General features: G+C 41.0%; 1 protein-coding gene across 2 annotated transcripts in view; it reads left to right on the top strand.

Annotated features, from left to right (window-relative positions):
• Positions 1-14281: 14281 nt before the first annotated feature.
• The window catches only part of P4HA3 (prolyl 4-hydroxylase subunit alpha 3), a 35183-nt gene continuing 28142 nt past the window's right edge, over positions 14282-21322 (top strand). For both annotated transcript variants that reach the window (XM_074372611.1, XM_010973166.3), the window contains exons 1-2: positions 14282-14545; positions 20964-21106. In XM_074372611.1, coding sequence (XP_074228712.1) covers positions 14337-14545; positions 20964-21106 — 352 coding nt within the window. In that variant the 5' untranslated portion in view covers positions 14282-14336. The remainder of the gene's footprint in view (positions 14546-20963; positions 21107-21322) is intronic.

Here is a 21322-nt window from a genome sequence, read left to right as displayed (position 1 = left end):
GGAGGAGGCACACATGGTATGTGAATAAATTCAACCTAAAGCAAAGGAAATGTGTGGGTGCCAAATGGGAAGCAGGAGTACTTAAGACTTGCTAGAGGGCTTCTAGCCAGACTGGCTGCAGCAAAGTCACAGCCTGGAGGGGGAAAAGCCCAACTTGAAGCTAAATAAGGAAAGCTGGAGTTGGGGAGGGGCAGAAGAGATTTATTCCCAGGGAGGCAGGGAGCAAGAGCAGAAAAAAATGAAACAGCAGCTGAATCAGAGTTTTTCCCAGTTGTTTGCCATTCCCATGTATGCATGCTTCCCCCTGGTGGACAGGGATCCGTGTCTCCTGAAACAAACTCAGAACCTCTGCCCTGGAAGGAACTCAAATTCAATGCAAGAATCTTTCTTTACAATGAGGAAAGCCTGAGGGTTGGTTGGGGATCCACATGAGTCTACAGAACAGATTTCTGTGGAACCCAAGTCATCTTACTCTCAATCTGCTGCTTTCTCCCCCATGATGGCTGGTTAAAATTCATTCAGTGAATCAATCTTCAAGCAGAAGGAGTCCTCTCTACTTGTATTCAGGAGATAACTAAGATCCAGAGAGGAGAAGTGATCCCCTGAGTCACAAAACCGTTCAAGGGCAAACCTGGGACTAATACTCAGGTCTTATGAGTGGTAGTCTCTTTCTCCTTCTGCTTTTCCTAGTAGAAGCAGCACAGTGAATAAAAACCTGGTAAGATGTAACCCATAGCTTTTAAGAAGACAGAAACAATGACAGTGCAATAGAAGTGAGGTGGTAGAGGTAAGCATGGACTGGTGCAGGAGTAGAGTAGGGGCAGCTGTCCTGGATCCAGGAAGGCACTAAAGAATTGCCAGGACTACAATAGAGACTTGAAGGAAGAGCGGGAGCTTGTCAGGTAGAGAAAGGCCTTGCAGACACAGAAGACAGCAGGAAGAAAGCAGGAAGAAGCATCCTGTGGAGGCTGGATAATTGGCTTCTGATCTCAGCCAATGGCATTACGATTTTGCACACTCTTCCTGGGTGAAACGCCCAAAGTTCCAACTACCACTCTGAAGTCGACGACCCACAGATCTATGTTTTTAGGCCAGACCTTTCTAAGCTTCAGAGTCACACATCCAACAGTCTTCAAGTCATCTCTACCTGGATATCCCACAGCACCTCAAACTTACATTGGCCGGTCTAAGATTTTTTTTCTTTCTCACACCGGACTACCCCCACTGATGCCGGCAAGCTTGCTCCTTGTCCTGTATGGACTGTCTTGGTGAGTTATCATTTATTATTTCTTCTCTCTCCCTCCCCATTCCCCACACTGAAATAAGCACCTGGTGCTGCCAGTTTTACTTCCTAATGCATGAAAACCCCTTCTGAATGCAACAGGATGGAGGTGAGGAATTTTTTTCAATTAAAACTGAATAAAATATGGAGTCATAAGATTACTAGGATAATGGAGCCAGCCCAGAGTTCTGGGAGTTTGGTTGTGCCATCCAGATCTATCCAATATTGACTGCGGCTTAGAAGCAATTCCTGGTTCTAAGGCTGGCTGGGAATCTGAAATGGCAGCAAGGATTCTGGAATTTGCTGCCTGGTTAGTTGACACCCATTTAGTCAGCTTATGTGGGGATTAGATCAGTAGAAAACTCAGTACACTAGGAACCCATCTTCTACTTTTCAGTTTCCAGAGTTGGGGTCGTCTTATGATTTACCCACTGAGCCTTGCCTTTACTTCCAATAACTTTAGCACAGCCAGGATTTCACATCCAGCTGTAGTTGTCAATTGGATTCAGTTACTGTGGAGTTTTGTTATATAGTATCTGTAAAACTCCCTCCTTTTATTCCTTTTGCTGTAGTAAAGAACACAGGTTCTAATTTGAGTGCCTAGTTTCAAGTCCCCTCTTTCTGTCAATCACTATGAGACCTTGAGCAGTGTGAGAGCCAGCCTCCAAGGGGGCCCCCAATAATCCCTGCCAGGCAGAAGTGATGGCATTCCACTTCCAAGATTAGTTTATAAAAGACACTTTATCTTATATCTTGATACTTTTTGTCAGATTATTTGCTCTGCGTGAAGCCAGCTGCCATGTCACCAGCAGCCCTATGGAGAGGCACACGTGTGAGCTTGGAAGCCCTGGCTGTTCCTGTGGAACAGGAGTATGAGTACTTCTTAACTGGTGATTCTGGATCAATGTCTCTATGGGATTGCAGTCATCTGAAGGTTTGGGATCAGCTGGGGCTGGAGGATCAGCTTCCCGGATAGCTCATTCACATGGCTTTTGGCAAGAGGGCTCAGTTCCTCACCACGTGGGCCTCTCCATAGGATTGCTTGAGTGTCCTCACAACAAAGCACCTTGCTTCCTCCAGAGTGAGTGATTCAATGAGAGAGCAAGGCACAAGCCACCGTGTCTTTAAGGACTTGGCCTCGGAAGTCACACAGTGTCATTTCTGCAAAATTCTGTGGTCATACAGAACAATCCTGATACAGTGTGGAAGGGACTACACAGGAGGTGGAAATCATGAGGGTCACTTTTGAGACTGGCTATCACAGGTAGAAAGATAAATCAATTTTGAACATGTTATATTTGAGAAACCTTAGAGAAATCCAAGTGTTGATGACAAGTAGGCAATTGGAAATACGAGTCTGGAACTCAGAAGAGAGTCTAAGCTAGAGATCTAAATTTGGAAATTATCAACATACTTAAATGGACATGATCACTTTTTTATATTAAATTTGAAGTTATAGTTTAATCTGATTTTGTATGATAAAAACTTTAAAACAAAGAAAATTAGAAAGATACAACAAACACCCATGAAACCACTACCTAGAACAATAAATGTCAATACTCTTTCTCATTTGTCTCGTATATTTTCCTTTCCTTTTAAACCCCTACCTAATCCAATTCCCTGCCTTGACTCCTATATTGGTTAGATGTCTTTTAATTGGTTAGCTTTTGCTGAACAATTAACTACCCACCCCAAAGGACTTGTTGGTTTAAAACAAGTATTTATATAGCTCACAATTCTGCAGCTCAACATTTTATGCTGAGCTCAGCTGAGTTGCTGTTTTGGTCATGACTAGGTTCACTCATGTGTTGAAGTCAGCTGCCAAGTTGCCTGGGAGCTAGATAGCTTCTGTTGGAATGGCTCATCTCTGCTCCATGTGGTCTCTTGTCTTCCAGCAGGCTAGGTCAGTTCTGTTCACATGGGTGGCATGACAAGATTACAAGAAAAAGAGTTGAACCATGCTCTTGAGGCATCTTGAGACTTAAGCATGCCTCTGCTTCATTCTACAGGCCAAAAATACCACAAAGCCAGTTTAGATTTAGGGTTGGAGAAATAGTTTCAATCTTTTGATGGGAAGAGCTGCAATGTCACAACTCAAAGAGTATGGATTCAGTGAGGACTGAAGGATTGTGACCATTTTTGTAGTCTACCACAGTAAATACTCTCTGACTATAATTATTCACATTCCTCCAACAGGCAAAATATGCTCATTTCCAATCCAGGAACCCCAAGAGCCTCGCGATTATGTCATCAGACTCGAAGTCTAGGATCTTATCATCTACATCAGGTTTGTATGTGACTTGATGAATATTATTCATTCTGATCTTGATACTTATGAATTAAAAAGATAAGTTATTTGCCTCCCACACACCTAGTATACAATGAGACACAGACAGGATAACCTCAGTGGACACTTCCATTCAAGAAGGAGAAGCATAAGAAGCACATAGTCATTCTTAAATAGAGCAATTCTGTACTCCAGGAAAACAAAAGTTGTCAGGTCCCTTATCCTAGGAGAGGGAATATCCCTTGGTCAGGCCTAAGTTCTGCTCCCTGGGAGTGGTTTCCTAGTCTATTGAATTCTGTGCTTCTTGGCTCTGCCTTCTGGACTATCCTTTGTCTATCATCTTCCTTGGCTATTTCTGAAGAAGTGGCTTATATTGGCAGCTGAATTAGCAATTTGAATTATTTGAGTCCCTTTTGATTCAGGATGGTGGTACTTTCACATGTACAATTCACTTAAAAACTTTGTGGGTTTTCAATGTATCTGATTATAGTCTACTCCATACTCCAAATGACACAGACCCAATTGTTTTTGAGACATCTCTCTCGATTTTATCACTGCTATTTTGGAATCAGTCTTCTGTGGATATTGCTTTTAAGATTCCAATAAGTCTTTTTGCCTAGGAATCTACTAGACATTATTTTAATTCTCTCAGCGGTCTTTAGTGTGTTACAGCCACACCTTTGATGTGTTTCACATCTCCAGGCTATGTTTCCCTGTAAGAATTCTTTGCTGGCTAGAAAGCCTCAAAATGAAGAATGTCTTATTTTTTAACATGGTAAGTCCTGCCCCTCTCTATTCTCTCTAAATTCATGTTTCAGGCAGGCCAGTTCTTTCTTTAGCTGATACCTCTCTTCCTGTTATAAGGTTATCACACCCAGCTGGGAGCACCCAACTGACACTTTAAGCATTCTGCCTAGAAATCAGGACTTTGGTTGAACCAAAAGTTTTTGAGTATTTTTCCACCATCTCCCAAGTTGCTACAGGCAACAGTTTTGCCAATTGTTTTGCCATTATAAAACACAGATTACCATTTTTCCAGCCGCCAGTCACAATTTCCTCACCATTTTCCCAGACTTCACTGTTGGCTTGCCATTTTTCCAATCTCCACCCATCCCTGATCCCAAAGCCAATGCTATGAATTTTGAGATTTTGTTAAAGGTAGCATTTCAGACACCAATTTCCGTAACAGTCAACTTTTACTGCAAAACAAACTATACACAACTTAGTGGCTTAAAACAACAACTATTTATTTATCTCACCGTTCTGCAGTTTGGCAGTTTGGACTGAGGTCCGCAGGCTGGTTCTTCTGGTCATAGCTGGGTTCACTTACCAAATGGAGATCAGCTGCCAAGTTGACTGGGTGCTGGTTGGTTCAGGATAGCTGCAGCTGGGTTGGCTGAGCTCTGCCTCACGTTGCTCCCATAAAACAGCAGGCTAGCCCAGGCTTGTTCACATAGGTGCCTGGACATGGTTCCAAAAGAGAGGACCAAAGCATGCAATGCCTCTTGAGACCTAGGCTCAAAACTGGCACACTGTCCCTTTTGTTGAACTTTATTGGCTAAAGAAAGTAATAATGCCTTCCCAGTTTCAAGGGAAGAGGAAATAGACTCCACTTCTTAATGGAGGAAGATGCAAAGTCACACCACAAAGGATGTGGGTACAGGAAGGAAAGAGGATTATGGCTATCTTTACAATCTACCTCCTCACAGGCCACCCTCTGTGTATCCTTCCCTTCCATATCTTATTTATGTATGTGTACATATATACATACATATGGTATTTTTGTCAGTTTTATGTATTTTTTTAAATTGTGTTTCTTTTATTTTTTATTGAAATATAGTTGTTTACAATGTTGTGTTAGTTTCTGGTGTACAGGAAAGTGATTTATCTTTATATATACATATAGATATTCTTTTTCAGGTTCTTTTCCATTATAGTTCATTACAAAATATTGAATATAGTTCCCTGTGTTACACAGTAGGACTTTGTTTATCTATTTTATATATAGTAGTTTGTATCTGCCAGTCCCAAACTCCTAATTTATCCCATCCCCCCTTTCCACTTTGGTAACTGTAAGTTTGCTTTATATGTCTGTGAGTCTGTTACTGTTTTGTAAATAGGTTCATTTGTATCATTTTTTAGATTACACATATAAGTGATATCCTATGATATTTGTCTTTTTCTCTCTGACTTCGCTTAGAATGATGATCTCTAGGTTCATCCATGTTGCTGTCAATGGCATTATTTCATTCTTTTTTACGGACTGAGGAATATTCTGCTACATATATATATATATACACACACACACACATACATATACATATACATACCAACTTCTTTATCTATTCATCTATTGATGGACATTAAGTTGTTTCCATGTTTTGACTATTGTAAATAGTGCTGCTATAAACATTGGAGTGCATGTATCTTTTTGAATTGGAGGTTTTGTCTTTCCCAGATACATGCCCAGGGGTGGGATTGCTGGATCATATGGTAACTTTTTTTAGTTTTTTAAGGAACCTCCATACTGTTCTCCATACTAGCTGCACCAGTTTGTATTCCCACCAATAGTGTAGGAGTGTGGAGAGGGTTCTCCATGACCTCTCCAGCATTTACTGTTTGTAAACGTTTTGGTGATGGCCATTCTGACTGGTGTGAGGTGATAACCTCATTGTAGTTTTGATTTGCATTTCTCTAATAAATAGCAACATTGAGATGCCTGTTGGCCATCTGTATGTCTTCTTTGGAGAAATGTCTAGATCTTCTGCCCATTTTTTTATTGGGTTGCTTGGTGTTTTGTTGTTGTTGTTGTTACTGAGCTGTATGTGCTGTTTGTGTATTTTGGAAATTAAGCCCTTGTTGGTCGCATTGTTTGCAAATATTTTCTCCTAGTCCATAGGTTGTCATTTTGTTTTGTTTATGGTTTCGTTTGCTGTGCAAAAGCTTATAAGTTTGATTAGGTTCCATTTGTTTATTTATGCTTTAATTTCCATTGCCTTGGCAGACTGACCTAAGAAAACATTGCCACAATTTATTTCAAAGGATGTTTTGCCTATGTTCTCTTCCAAAAGTTTTATGGTGTCATGTCTTATATTTAAGTCTTTAGGCCATTTTGAGTTTATTTTTGTGTATGGAGTGAGAGAATGTTCTAACTCCATTGATTTACATGAAGCTGTTCAGTTTTCCCAACACCAATGAAGAAACTGTCTTTTCTCTATTGTACATTCTTGCCTCCTTTGTCAAAGATTTATTGACTATAGGTGTGTGGGTTTATTTCTAGACTCTTCTGTTCCATTGATTCATATATCTGTTTTTGTGCCAGTATCTCATTATTTTGATTACTGTAGTTTTGTAGTATTGTCTAAAGTCTGGGAGGGTCATGCCTCCAGCTTTGTTCTTTTTCCTCAGGATTGCTTTGGCAATTGTGGGTCTTTTGTGGTTCCATGTAAGTTTTAGGATTATTTATTCTAGTTCTGTGAAAAATGCCCTGGGTATTTTGATAGGGATCACATTAAATCTGTAGATTGCTTTGGGTAGTATGGTCATCTTAACAATATTAATTCTTCCAATCTGAGAGCATGGACTATCTTTCCAGAGTTTTATATGTTTTTAAATGAACAGCTTTATATATACTAGAGAATTTGTATAATGTAAATGTAAGATATGAAGAATAAAACACTTTTGTACCTACCACTCAGGGAAAGAAAGGGAATTTTAATCAATACATTTTAAGCTCCCTGTGTGCCCCTCCACCAAACATTTTTTTCTCACCTGGACTATAAGGCAGCCTCTTAACTGGCCTTTCTGCCTCTGGTCTTGCCCCCTCCAGTCAGTTCTACCCACTGTAGTCAGAACTGATCTTTAAAAAACAAAAAAGTAATCACATCATTCCTCTGCTTAAAAACTTTTCAGTGGCTTCCCAGTGACCTTAGGATAAAAGCAAAGCTATTAGTAAAGTAGGTTCTTCATCATCTGGCTCCTGTTTATACTTCATGTCTCATTTTTGCCATCTATCCCTCCATGTGCCATGCTTTTTCTCAAAAGTGTTCGTTGAATTTTGACCACAGAAATGGCTTCCTTAGTTCCCTGTACTTCCTTCTACATGGCATATATCACTATTGTTCTTTGCTATTTACTTGTTTGTCTCTTCTACTTGACTGTATGGATTCTGAGGGCAGGGACGCCATCTGGCTCCTCTGCTATATCCTTGGATGCCCAGTAATGGTTGAATGAATGGTAGGCTCTATGGACAAAGAGAAACTCCACAAAAAGCTCCTGGACTAGGTGGAGAACCGATAAATACATTGATAAATTAATCTTGTTGTTAAGCAAACAGCAAATGTATGACAAGGTTGGTGGATTTGAGTTGGCATCTAATTCCACCAGGGGGCACTATAGGAATACCTCAGATTAAAAAAAAAAAAAAAATCCTGTTGTTTCCTTGGAAAGACCGACCTTAGCTGAGAGTTGGAGATTCAATTGGATTCAATTTCAGGCTTTACCATCTTGCTGCTGAATCACTTAACCTCAGTGACGTGTGGTTTTCTCAACCGTAAAAGGCAAAAGATCAGTAAATACCTCATAGGCTTATTGTGAGGATGAAGGAGCTAGATATTAGAAAAGATTTGGCAGAGGACTGGCACATAGAGGACCCTTGGTAAAAAGATTGATTGGTGGGATTATTTTGAATGCTCTTTCTGCTCTGTTTATTCTATCTTTTAAAATGAGTACCTGCCACTGCCTGGCACTTTGCTAAGCACAGTCCTGCCTACATGAAACTTATGATCTGGTAGAGCAGATAGCCATGAATTATAGAAATAAGGAAGTATAATTGTAATAAATGCTACCAAGGGAAAATATAATGAGTGTTTTGAATTTCATGGGGATTCAAACCTAATCTGCAGACAAATCAAAAGTCCTTCAGGAAATGACTCTAAGGATGAGTAGGGGTTAGTCAGAGATTATGCAGGAAAAAGGTTGGCAGGAGCAGAAAATGAAAAGGTCAAAGGCCAGCATGGCTGGTATGGTGTGAGCAGGGGAGAGTGGCATCATGTGATGCTGCTGCTGATGATTACTCCTGGAAAATCTTTCCCTCCTCTGCCTTGATGTTTATTTGAAAATCTTGATCTTTCCTCAACCCTTTTATTTCTACTTCAATTTTCTTTCTATTTTTGCAGTAAAAAGCATAATAATACTAGTGACATTTCTTCAAAGCTAACATGCATTTTTTTAGTTTTTGACATGCAGAAATAGAAATTGTCTAATAATACAGGTCAAAGAACAGACAAACAAAAAAACCTTGCTGAATACCAAACAGGAACATAAATAGAGCCTCACAAACTTAGCATTCTTGGAAAATATCAATTCTGTTGTCATGCGATTATTTGTACTTGTAGCATAATTTAGTTAAAATTTAGTTTGGTTTTGGTTGAATTTGGAACCCTGTTGTTAATGGAATGACTTCAAAAATTCCTCTCTGATACAGAATTAAAACAAAATATTATAGTATAGGAAATTCTGGTTGTGGGGAGATGCCTTGCCCACTGAATGCAGCTATAAAACCTGGACAGAATGTGTAGAGTAGGCATTTGAGGGCTCTGCAAAATAAATGAGAACAGGTAGATTGAGAGGAAAGACCAGAACTTGAAGCACCACTGACCTGGCGGTTAGTTTCTCTCTTTGATCCTCAGTATCTGTAAATCCAAACGTGAGCTCCAGGTTGAGGACTAGGAAAGCTGCAGGGGAAACCCTCTAGTGCTGGCTCAATAGGAAAGGAAAGAGGATTCTCGCATTGAGGTGGTGGGGGGACCCACTTTTTTATCCTCTCCTGCACTCCTCCCTCTAGGCAGTTCCACAGTGGTGGTCACAATGGCAGTGATGGTAGTGAGAGCCTAGGGCCACCTAAAACTTTCAGTTATCTTATGTATTACATCTACACACATTGAAACCATATTAAATAATGCTGTAAGTTTTGCTTTCAACAACCCCAATAGGGTGGGGCAAACTCCCATAAGGTGGGGCAAACTCCTATTGATTTTTCTCTTTCTGTCCTCCTGCCACTTGGCGCTAGATACATGCAGTAATGAAAAGTACACAGCAGAGAAGGGTAACTGAACCCCCAGGTTTTTGGCTAAGGACTGAAAGGAGAGGGGGCGGGTCAGAAGACTGGAAAGTATCAGAGAAATCACAGACAGGGAGGAGTTCAGGAGAGCAACCTCATAATTCCTGACCTCACCCCTGAACTGTGCAGGCATGTATCTTACACTAAATAGAGTACCATACACTTGGGCACTAAGATATGGTATAGACCACTGTTCAGATTTAAGACTGGCCAGTGGGTGACATACAACTGGGATAGATTTGAATAGCATTGCAAAAGCTTTGAATACTGAACTGACACTGGAACCACAGCCACAGAAAGCAGGTCAGTACTTCTGAATCAAACTGGGTCAACTGCATGCTAAAACAAAAAATATTACTATTATCCATAAAATTTAAACAAGATCTGAACATTTATAACATAATATTCAAAATGTCTAATATTTAATCTAATGTTATTCAGCATGCAGAGAACCAGGAAAATCTCAATTAGTATAAGAAAAGACAACAGATGTCAAAGAAGAGATGACATAAATGTTTAAATTGGTGAAGGTTGTTATAAACTGCTCCAAGAAGTAAGGGTGAATACTCTTGAAATGAATGGAAAGGTAGAAAGTATCAGGAAAGAAGAAATATGAAGAGGAATCTAATGAAAGTACAAGAACCAAAATAAAAAACTCACTGGTGGACTGAATATAAGAGTAGACATAACAGAGAAAAGAGTCAGTGAACTTGAAGATAGATCCACTAAAATTACCTAATCTGAACAACAGAGAGGAAAAAAGATTAAAAAAAAAAAAAAAGAACAGCGCCTTAATGACCTGTGAACCAGAGCCTAATTTATGTCATTAGATTTCCACAAGATTATTCAAATGCTTGTTTTTCAAATAATATATAAATGTTTCCCAGATTTGACAAAGTACATAAACCTACAGATCCAAGAAGTTCAGTGAAGCAGAGTGGATAAACCCCCCAAGAAATCCTTGCCCACATCCTAATCAAACCTCTGGAAAAATAAAAGACAAAATCTTGAAACTACACAGAGAAAAAAATGATTTATTGCTTATAGAGAGACAGTGATTTAAATGACTGGATTTCTCATTGGAAACCATGGAGCCCAGCACATTTTTAAAAGGCTGAAAGAAAGGAACTGTCATAGTAGTAACAATATACTTCAAAAATAAAATAGAAATAAAGACCTTCTCAGATGAAAGAAAGTTACAATTCACTGTCAGCAGACTTGCCCTAAAAGAATTACTGAAGCAATTGAATCAGTAATCAAAAACCTTCACACAAAGAAAAGCCCAGGCATAAATGGTTTTAATGGTGACTTCCACTAAATGTTTAAAGAAGAATTGACTCCAACCATTTGCATGTTCTTCCAAAATATAAACTAAGGAGGGACTATTTTCAAACTCATTCAGTGAGTCTAATATTATCCTGATGCCAAAACCAGACAAAGATATCACAAGAAAACTACAAACCAACACCACCTATTAATAGAGATACAAAAATTCTTCACAAAATATTAGCAAACTGAACACAGCAACATATGAACAAGATTTACCGCATGAATGCAAGGTTGGTGTGTAACAAACAAAAATCAATCATTATCACACATTATACTAAGAAAATAAAGGATAAAAACCACATGATGATTTCAATAGATGCAAAAATGTGTTTGACAGATAAAAACACTCAACCAATTAGGAACAGAAGAGATCTTCCTCAACATAGGGCACTGACAAAACACCCATAGCTAACATCATACTTAATGGTGAAAGACTGAAAGCTCCTCCCACAAAATCTGGAACAAGAAAAGGATATCCTCTCTTGTTACTTCTATTCAACATTGTACTGGAAGTTCTAGCAAAGGAAATTAGGCAAAAAAGAAAGAAAAAGCTCCCAGATTGGAATGGAAGATGCAAACTATCTCCAATTTCTGATGTTTTAATCTTTTATATATAAAATCATAAGGAATGCACAAAAACATGATTAAACATAATACACAATTTCAGTAAGCTTGCAGGATACAGGATCAATATACAAAAATCAATTGTGTTTCTATATACCAACACTGAACAATCTAAAAATGAAATTAAGAAAGCAATTCCATGTATGATATTATCAAAAGTAAAGCCTTTTTATGAAATGCCGATAATAGGTAAATCCATATAGATGGAAGGTAGGTTGGTGATTGCCACATGGAAGGGGGATGGAGAGTGACACCTAATGGGTACAGGGGTTTTTTGGGGGTGGGGCATTGAAGAAAATATTCTAGAATTAATTGTGATGGTTGCACAACCCTGTGAATATAGTAAAGCCAATGAATTGTGCACTTTAAAAATGTGGATTTTATAGTATGTAAATTATACCTCAACTTTTAAAAGGAAACTATGTATAATTGGTTCTATCTGCTGAAAGAACTTGGGAGTAAAGACACTCCAGTTGCAGTGAGCATACCTAGCACCCAGATCTTGGTTTCTGAATACTCTTCACTAAGGAATGAGGGCTCATGGGAGACATGCTTGATTGCTGGAATGAAGCAGGGAAAGTACATGATGATTTGGAATACCTTGGAAGTAACAAAATATGGAAGTGCTCAAGGAATGAAGGGGACATATCAAAAGGGCACAGGAGCCAGGTTGAAAGGGCTACCATTGGCCAACTAGAGCAATTTGAGATTCAAAATAAGCAAAGTAATGAATTATAATCCATTCAATAAAATTCATGAGCCCATACTCAAATAAAACAAGTGAATAAGTAAATAATAGGACATCTCAAGAGCCTTAAGTTTAATCACACCTGCAAAATTCCTTTTGCCATGTAAGGCAACATAGTCACAGGTTTTGGGAATTAGGACATGGGCATCTTTGGAGGGGGCATTGTTCTTCCTGCTACAACCCTCAACCTTCAATGGGCAGAAAGCAGGCTAAGATGACTACTCAGTTGCAAATACAGACCCTTGGTCTTTACACCATAAGGGAAAGTTTTATGAGGGAAAGTGTGATGGAGAGGAAGTCAGAGTAGAAAGAGACAGTTTAACCAATTGTGGTTTAAATAGCTTTATTTTGCAAATTTTACAAATACATAAAACAATATGAACACATTGTTGCACTCTGCCAGCCCTCAGTCCTGAGGGCTTTGGAAAGGGTTTGTGCAATTTAGGAGCCTTGAAGCTTAACCTTCAAAAGCTTCATGGTAAATCTGCCTCTGGTAGCAATTAAGACTTTGGGACCTGGATCCACACTACCTGGGTTCAGTTTCCTGCTCTACACTTACTAGTTGCGTATGTTGATGCTTTAATGTTACGGGTTAGGTTCTCCAGAAGCAGATGCTGAGATGGAGTTTGAAGTGCAAGATAGGAATCAGGAAGCACAGAGGAAGAGGTCAAAGAAGCTTGACAAAGTCTTGATCAGTGAGGCAGGAGGGCTAGAGCTAGTGTTGCCTGTCAGAGCTATCTCATGTTGGGCATAAATAGCTGGGCCTTTATTCCCTCATCTTGCTTAGTCACTGGATGACAATTAATGCCACCTTTAAAACTTCCATTGGATTTTCATGAGGACAGGCTAAATTTCTTACTATGACGTGCAAAGCCCCTTCACAATCTAACAGTCCCAACCACAAGGAACTTTTCATCATTTCTGCAACTCAAACTATTTTCCATCTCTGAACCTTGGTATACATAAGCCCATGGAAAGCCCATCCCTTCTTTGCCTGTCATCTTCCAGACAATTCCTTTTCATCCTTTTAGACCTGCACACAGTGCCTCCTCTGTGAAGCCCTCTCCACCGTCTGTGCCTGGGGATGGGCTCCCTCCTCAGGGTTGCCGTTGCTTACTACACACCCCTTGGTTACTCTGATGGTACTTTGTGGTTATTTGTTTACATCTCTGTCTCCCCTCCTGAGTTCATGGGTTTGATATGCTATTTCTCTGTGCCCTCAGCACAGTAGAAGAGGTGCTAAGTATTTGTTAAATGAATGAATGATTGAATAAACATTGCCTGGGAAAGAGGGGGAAAGAGTGAGTAGTAGGATATAATAATATTTTTGTTTGCCTAAGTGACTATGAGTATATGGTGTAGAGCAGTGACCCAGGACCCCAGAGTTTTTGGTTGTATAGGTCCTAGATTTGTCGTGCACTGACCCTAGTGGCCTTCACCCTTCTTCACCTCCGGTCAAAATTCTGTTCATCCTTCAAGAGGGCTCAGGCGTCAAGTCCTGTGTGAAGTGTTTTCTTCCTCTCTGGCCTGTCACAGCTCTTTACCCGCACCGCTGTTACCTTACCACATTTACTCTACTGATTTCTCCATCAGAATACAGTGATGTTTCTGTGTATTCATTCCTTGATCCAGAGGGGTGAATATTTTTGGATGTCGTCGTACAGCCATTGACCAGTGAATTCATTCCTCACCACGCTCGCTGCCTCGATTTCCGCAGTGGAAATGCTTTCCTAGGGCTGTGATTTAGTGGAGAGCGGGCGGACACTTAGGTGGCAGGTAGACCCCATACAATCTGAGGAGCTAAAGAGCAGGAAAGTGGGAGGTGGAGAGCGAGGGGAGGGGTGAGAGCAAGGAGTCGGGGGCGGGGCCGAGGGGCGGGGCGGGGCGGGAGCGGCGGGCGCCGGGTCAGCGGATCGGTCTGAGGGGACGCGCGCGAGCGCCGGCGATGGGACCCGTGGCGAGGCTGGCGGCGCTGCTGGCGGTGCTGGCAGTGCTGGCGCTCCGGGCAGGAGACCCGGCGCGGGCCGCGGCGCGCGACGACACGTTCTCGGCGCTGACTAGTGTGGCGCGCGCCCTGGCGCCCGAGCGCCGGTTGCTGGGACTGCTGCGGAGCTACCTGCGCGGGGAGGAGGCGCGGCTGCGGGACCTGACCAGGTGAGGGCAGGGCAGTGGGGCCTGAGTGGGAGAGACTGAGTCCGAGGACGCGGTCAAGACATTGTGCCACAGGGTGGGGGGTAACTCTTAGGCTCAGTGTCACCCTGCGTGGGACCTTGGGCACAGTGTCACACCATGAGACTGAGACATCGTCGCCCAGTGTGACATCCCCGATCCATCTTTATCCTGTGTGGGGGCCCCAGACAATGTGGGACCTCAGGATCCGTCCCTCACACACACAGTGACATCCCACATCCAACATCACACAGCCGAGTTGATACACTGTGGAAAAATGTGGTGGAGTGGCTCTGAGGTGGAATAGGACCTTACAAGGTGCTGTGTCAAGCTGTGTGGGCCCCCAGGCTCTGTGTCACAGAGACACAGCGACACTGCAAGAGTGAAATGGAGATAATACAGTGACACTGTAGCCACACATGTTGACTGTGTGGCCCAGGGCACTAATGTTTAGTATGAGGTGACATTCTGTGACCATGTATGAGATGTACACGTCGTTGAGACTGGGTGGGCACGACACAATGTATCATACTCTGCATGTGAAAGATGCCAACTAATTGTCCAGGTCATTGTATGAATAATGCTTCATGTTCATCAGTTCGTTCAACACACATGTTTGAGTGCCTACTCTGAGCCAAGTACTGTTCCAGGCACTGGGGAAAGAATGGTGCACAAGATCCAACCTGCCCTCAAGGAACTTGGAGTCTGTAACATCATGATTGTTAATCCAAGGTGTCCATCCTTCCCTTTGCTTTCAGTGCTCCTTTCTCTTCACGTGTGTAAGAGCTCTCTAAATGCCATAATTGATATGTTCCATGTGTATGAAACCATTTGACACCAAGAAAACACTGGGGAAAACTGTACTTGATGCTGGAGGATACTTAGTGTAGCACACACCAGCAGATGCTCAGCCAATATTGTTTTACTGTACAATCAACAAACTCTACGGTAAGACTTGGACCCTGGGGCACTATAATCATGCACTGACTCTGTCAGTGTCAAACAGTGAAAGATGAATGATTGGTTATGATACCATGTGTATGAATATGTGTTGTGCACCTTCTCGGGACACTGAGAAGCTCACAATGTGAGAAACAGGGTGTAACTGCATAGTTATCTGAATATATTAATGGTATTTATACCTTGTGACCCTCAGCTGAGCTGAGACAACAGAAGGCTGTCTCACAATGTGCTGCTCATAAAACTGTGGGTGTGTGTGATAGTAATGTTTCCGGGGCATATGGGAAGAAGGTGTGAGGGACACTATTGCTGTGTGGAAGAGCCCACATGGAAGAGAATCAGTTTGCGTGAGGAAGCGTATGTGAGAGATCCTGTTTGTTATTCAATGATGTCTGAAGGGTTATGTAATGTGGTACATGCTCTTAAGTATGTAGCCTGCATGTAAGTAGTTATATGCATGTTTAAATTTATTGTTAGTCTGAAATAGCATGATGATAGACACACACATATAGTATATGTAAGTTTATATAAGTGTGTATGAATTATAACAGTAAATAATGATAATTTCAATAATTCTTGTCATTCTTTGGAGTAGTATAGTTGCTTGGTGTTCTCTGGGCCCATGTTTACATAGCAAAATGATTCAATTTTTTCTTAGTCCAGATTCATTGGAGTCCAGGTTCATTGGTGGAAATGGAACAGACTCTCCTCTTTGATCTGAGATGCCATCATGCTCCCTGCTACGCATGTGCTTGTTCTCATACCACTAATCTCTCTATTTGAGTGGCTCAGATAGAGGTGGGAGCAGAATCCTGATGCTGGGCCTCTCAGGGAACAGGTTCAGAAGAGAGGGCTGGCAGCATTGATCAAAACAGCTGGCCGGGGCCACTCCCCCCTGCATGCTGGTCTGCTTTACTGTCTTCTCACCACTGTCGTTGTCACAGCTTTGTCACAGTGGGAGGTCTTGCACAAACTTTATCTCGATTGATTCTCTCTCACACACAGTGCTTTGAAATAAGTTTGTATTACTCTCTTAAACAAATGAGAACTCGTGTAAAATGTCAGAAAACTAAAGTTTAGTACCTTATCCAAGATTGCAAAATCTATTAGGTAGCAAATCCAGGACTAGGACACAGTTCTTTGGTTGTTTCCTTCTATCATCCTTACTGCTTGCTTTATGTAATATGCCAGAACCCTGACCAAGCCCCATAGCTATGAGGTTTTATGAGCAACTGGAGTACATAGTGGTTAGGAGTCTGGATTCAGGAATTTAACAGACGTCTGTTTGAATGTTTGGCTGTGACCTTGAGCTCTGTCCTTTACCTCTTTAAGCATTAGTTTCCTAATCTGTGAAATGACGATAATAATAGTACCTACCCTCATAGTGTTGTTGGAAGGATTAAATACCACGTCAAGGAATATAATAATTGCTCAACAAATGTTAGCTCTTTATGATTGGAATATAATAATTGCTCAACAAATGTTAGCTCTTTATGATTGTTGTTTAATACTGGCTTGTGAAACTAGACCTCACTTTTAACTTAAACAGTAACTACGATTGTGAGAGCCCAGATAATAAAAAAGACTCAGAAAAATTCTAGATTCTCTTCTCAGCTGACTTATGAACATCTAATTTCAGAAAGTTTAGTTTGATACTGTCAAGACTATCTGTTCTCTAGTCAGTGCTCTAAAAACCTAGTGAAATGTTTGCTTTTTAAAACAAGAATTTTGGCAGTTCCTGCTCATTTTCCTATACTCCCAATCTGGTGATCTAATGTAACTTGAGATGTTATTTCTGAGGGCCTAAGTTGATATTCTTCTTTGAATTTCTAAATTTAGAAATTAAATATTTTTGATGTTGAAACCACTACTCCCTACCCCAAGTTAATGATAAAAATTATACTAGTTATAATATATAAAGTTGTATGCTAGTATAGTATTACATATACTAGTTTTATAAATACATTTAGTTAACCCCTAGCTTTTTTTGTTGTTGCAGTTTAAAAAAAAAAAACTACCAAGATTTAAAAAGTAGTGTCAGCAGCAATTATTTCTGTGCTAGCAATTAAGCATTCAGAATGTCTCAGAAGAACCAAGACAAAGCCATTTCTGAATTCCAAAGGAGAAACATATTTAATTAAAATAGCCCGTGTATTGTGGTTGGGTAACCTGTCCAAGGCTATGTTTAATGCAGGGATTGGGTTTCAGATTTTATGTGCAGATTCTTGAAGGAAAGGATCTGATTTTCCACTCTCAGCAGCATTTGTTAAAGCAAAAAGCCATTTAGGAAACCCTGGGGTTTGAATTCAGCATCCAGTAACTTGGTCTCTGAAAACCAGCTATTTGCTCAGAGGCTGGGCCTAGGGCCAATATTTAGATTCCAAACCAGCCTGAGATATCATTTGATAGTTTTTTTTTTTCTCTTTGTGTGACAGAAAAATGATGTGCTTGAACACTGAATTGATTTATGTGCTGCAATAGAGATCGAACCCCCGCCCAAAATAAATTGACCCCATAATACAAAGTGGGATGTGAAGTGAACAAAGAGACAGTGCCTTTGATCTGATGGGTGACTTAGGACAGCTCTTCACCTCTCTGCCTTGCGTCTTTCCCTTTGTGCTTCAGTCTCCTCTGATGCCCGTGAAACATCAGTTGTAGAGCGCCAGTGAGGAATCTATTTATTCACTTGTGGAAAAGGTGATAGAAAGAAATAATAGAATGGCTGTGCCGAAAGGATCCATAGAGACCTTCTTAGACCAGACCAGTTCTGCCGCTTTATAGAGGAAGAAGCTGAGGAATGGTTGGAGGCTAGATCAGGATACCTCTCAGGTCTCCTCCCAGCTCCTCCCCATCTAACTGTCATAAAATCCCTGCCCACTCAGCCTCAGTTGTCTCTGGACACTTGCCCTTCAGACTGGACTCAAGCCTAAGCCTCTGCTTGTAAGTGTTTTTGTCTAGCAGTGGAATATCTTTCACTAAGTAGTTCCATGTGGAGCTGAAGCAGGAAATAATGGGTAGTAAAAAAAAATATCCCACACCCTGGAAGCTGGTTTATTTTCAAAACCCTAGAGTAGCTGCTCTCATATACCCCTGTCTTGTGGATCAGAGACACCCTGGGACTTGACAGGCTTCCTGTTTCCTCCCTGGGGCACCCAAGCACAGATTCTTTTTCCTTAGTTTATGCTTGAATTGAATGCTTGGCTCACTGGAAGCACCTCTACCAGTCTTCTCTTTCAGGCAATTGTTTATAGTTGAGCCCCACCCTTGAGAAATCCTTAGACTGTTTCAAGGGATTGAAATCCCCCCACCTTACCACTCCCTCTCTTCTTCAGTTCTATCCCTTTCCACCCTCTGACAACCTCCATTTGGGCCAATGGACTTCTCAAGTTTCATGTGCTCATGTTCACATTCGTATAAATCCATATCCTTTACACTTTGCACACACTTTTTTCTTTTACTTCCATTGTTACTATATTGTTTTCAAAATTAATAATTTTATAACAAAGGAAAAAATTCTTAGAGGGCAGGACTAGAACTCTTAAGTTTGCCGTATTATAACCAATAAATTTCAATAATATAAATCCCATTCAGGGGTTAGAAATGGAATAGCCATCAAATACCAGGAAAGGAAATAGCGTCTTTTGGTTATATGAACACTCGTAGGACATTCGAGGAGGAGAGAAATTGACTAGAAAGATGATCACTTCTGACCCCAAAATTTCTGGCCCTTCTCTGCAAATGTTGACATGCCAGAAAGGTGGGAAGCATGCTGGATAACCCACCTCTTCATTACATTAAAACTATCACCAGTTTCTATATGATGCACTCCTAAATATCTCTCTTGAAACCATCCCATTCTCTGCCCCACTGTCACTGTTATGGTTCAGACTCTACTTGTCTCTTGCTTACAGTTTTGAAATGGCCTAAGGGGTCTTTCTGCTTCCAGTCACTTCCATTTCTAAATCCTCCTCCCACCCTCTCACAAATTTATATATGTAACATGTAGTGTATCCCACTCTCACTTAAAACCTTTTTGGTGGCTCCTAATTGCACTCAGGGTAAAAACCAAATTTCTCAGAAAGACCTATGAGGTGCTCCTCATTTCTCCGGCCTGATCTACCCATCCTCCCAACACGCCCTGGGCTCCAGCAATACTAAAACTGCTTGTGAGTTCCCTACTGTTTCTCTCTGTACCTTTGCATATGTTGAACTGTCTCTGCCTGCCTGGAAGGAGGCCTCCTTCTCCCTTCCTCATTATTTGCACTTACCCATCAAATCTCAGTTTATTATCTCTTCTGTGAAACCTTCTCTGACCTGCTTTAGCCAAATTAATCATCCCTTCTGTGTACTGCCCACTAAGCCTTGTTCTTAAATCTGATGTTGCATCTGTATTGTAATTATTTATCATCTCAGAGGCTGCAAGTCTTTGAGATTAAGGTTACTGTCTTACCTTGATCACTGGACCTTGTTTTACCTTTGTATCCCCAGCTTCCAGCATGGAGTCTGACATCTAGCAAGTAACCAGTATAGACTGACTTACTGAATGAACAAATACATGCCTTTGTACACATTGGTCCCTGTTGGCTCAAACAAAACAAAACAAAACAAAACACACAAACAAACCAGTCTCTTCCCTTCTTTGTTCTAGCTCCCTGGGAAACAGTATGGCAAAATCAGCCAAGAACCCCGGCTTCAGAGTCAGGCAGACTTGGGTTCATTCCTGGCTTTGTTGTTTACCAACAGCACGGCCTTGTTTCAGTTTCTTCTTCTGAAGAATGTGCATGATAAAATTTACTCTAAGCATTGCTAGGGGGATTAAATGAGACAATATGTTTAAAGCACTTAGCAGGATGCTCAATACATAGTAAGGACTCAATAAGTAGTAGCTATCAGTATTTTAACTAATCCTCAGGACTCAGATCAGGTGCCATATCCTCTGGGAAGTCTTCCCTTACATCTTCTAATTCCCACCTGAGTCAGTGCCCTGCCTGCAAATTGCCACAGCACCACATAACATTATATGCTCTCCTCTGTCATAGCATGTGCCACAGTTATCATAATTAATTCAACAATATTTTTAAGCTTTTACCAGATCCTTAGTTTTGATAACAGAGTGATGAGAGAAGAAAGGATTTTCTTGTTTGTGCCCTCCTTGAGAGCTCCACTCTCTCTTGCCTTTGGGTCTGTAGCACCTAGCATGATGCCTGATGCGCAGTAACTGACCGGTGGAGACTGACCCATTGAATGAACAAATAAGTGGACCTACTTTTTGTTGTGTTGGCACTTTTCATACTCTTTGTGCTTATTGCTTAGAATATTACACGAGTCTCAAGGGGCTCAGTGTGTCATTTTTAACTGCTCTCAGAGTGCACACACCATTTCAGCCTTTCCTAGGGGCCCGGGGTGTACCAGCAGGTGAGATCGTTCCACTCCTCTCTTTCAGATTCTATGACAAGGTGCTGTCTTTGCATGAAGATTCAGCAACCCCCGTGTCTAACCCTCTGCTTGCATTTACTCTCATCAAACGCCTGCAGTCCGACTGGAAGAATGTGGTACATAGTCTGGAGGCCAGTGAGAACATCCGAGGTAATGAGGAGGAGGGCTGGAGGGTAAAAGATTTTATCTCATGACTCAGTGGAAAGGAGATTCTGATGGGATGTGATGAAGGATGTTGAAGGGGGTAGGTATTACTTGATCTCTTGAGCTCTGTTACAAAGAGCTAGGTCCCTTTGTTAATATGTCTATATGATTATACATTAGAAAGCACTTTCATAGCCGTTATCTCATTTGATCTTCAATCCT

Source organism: Camelus bactrianus, chromosome 10 (assembly GCF_048773025.1).
Source record: "Camelus bactrianus isolate YW-2024 breed Bactrian camel chromosome 10, ASM4877302v1, whole genome shotgun sequence".
NCBI classification, from domain to species: Eukaryota; Metazoa; Chordata; class Mammalia; order Artiodactyla; family Camelidae; genus Camelus; species Camelus bactrianus.
This window is presented reverse-complemented; position numbering and strand designations above follow the sequence as displayed.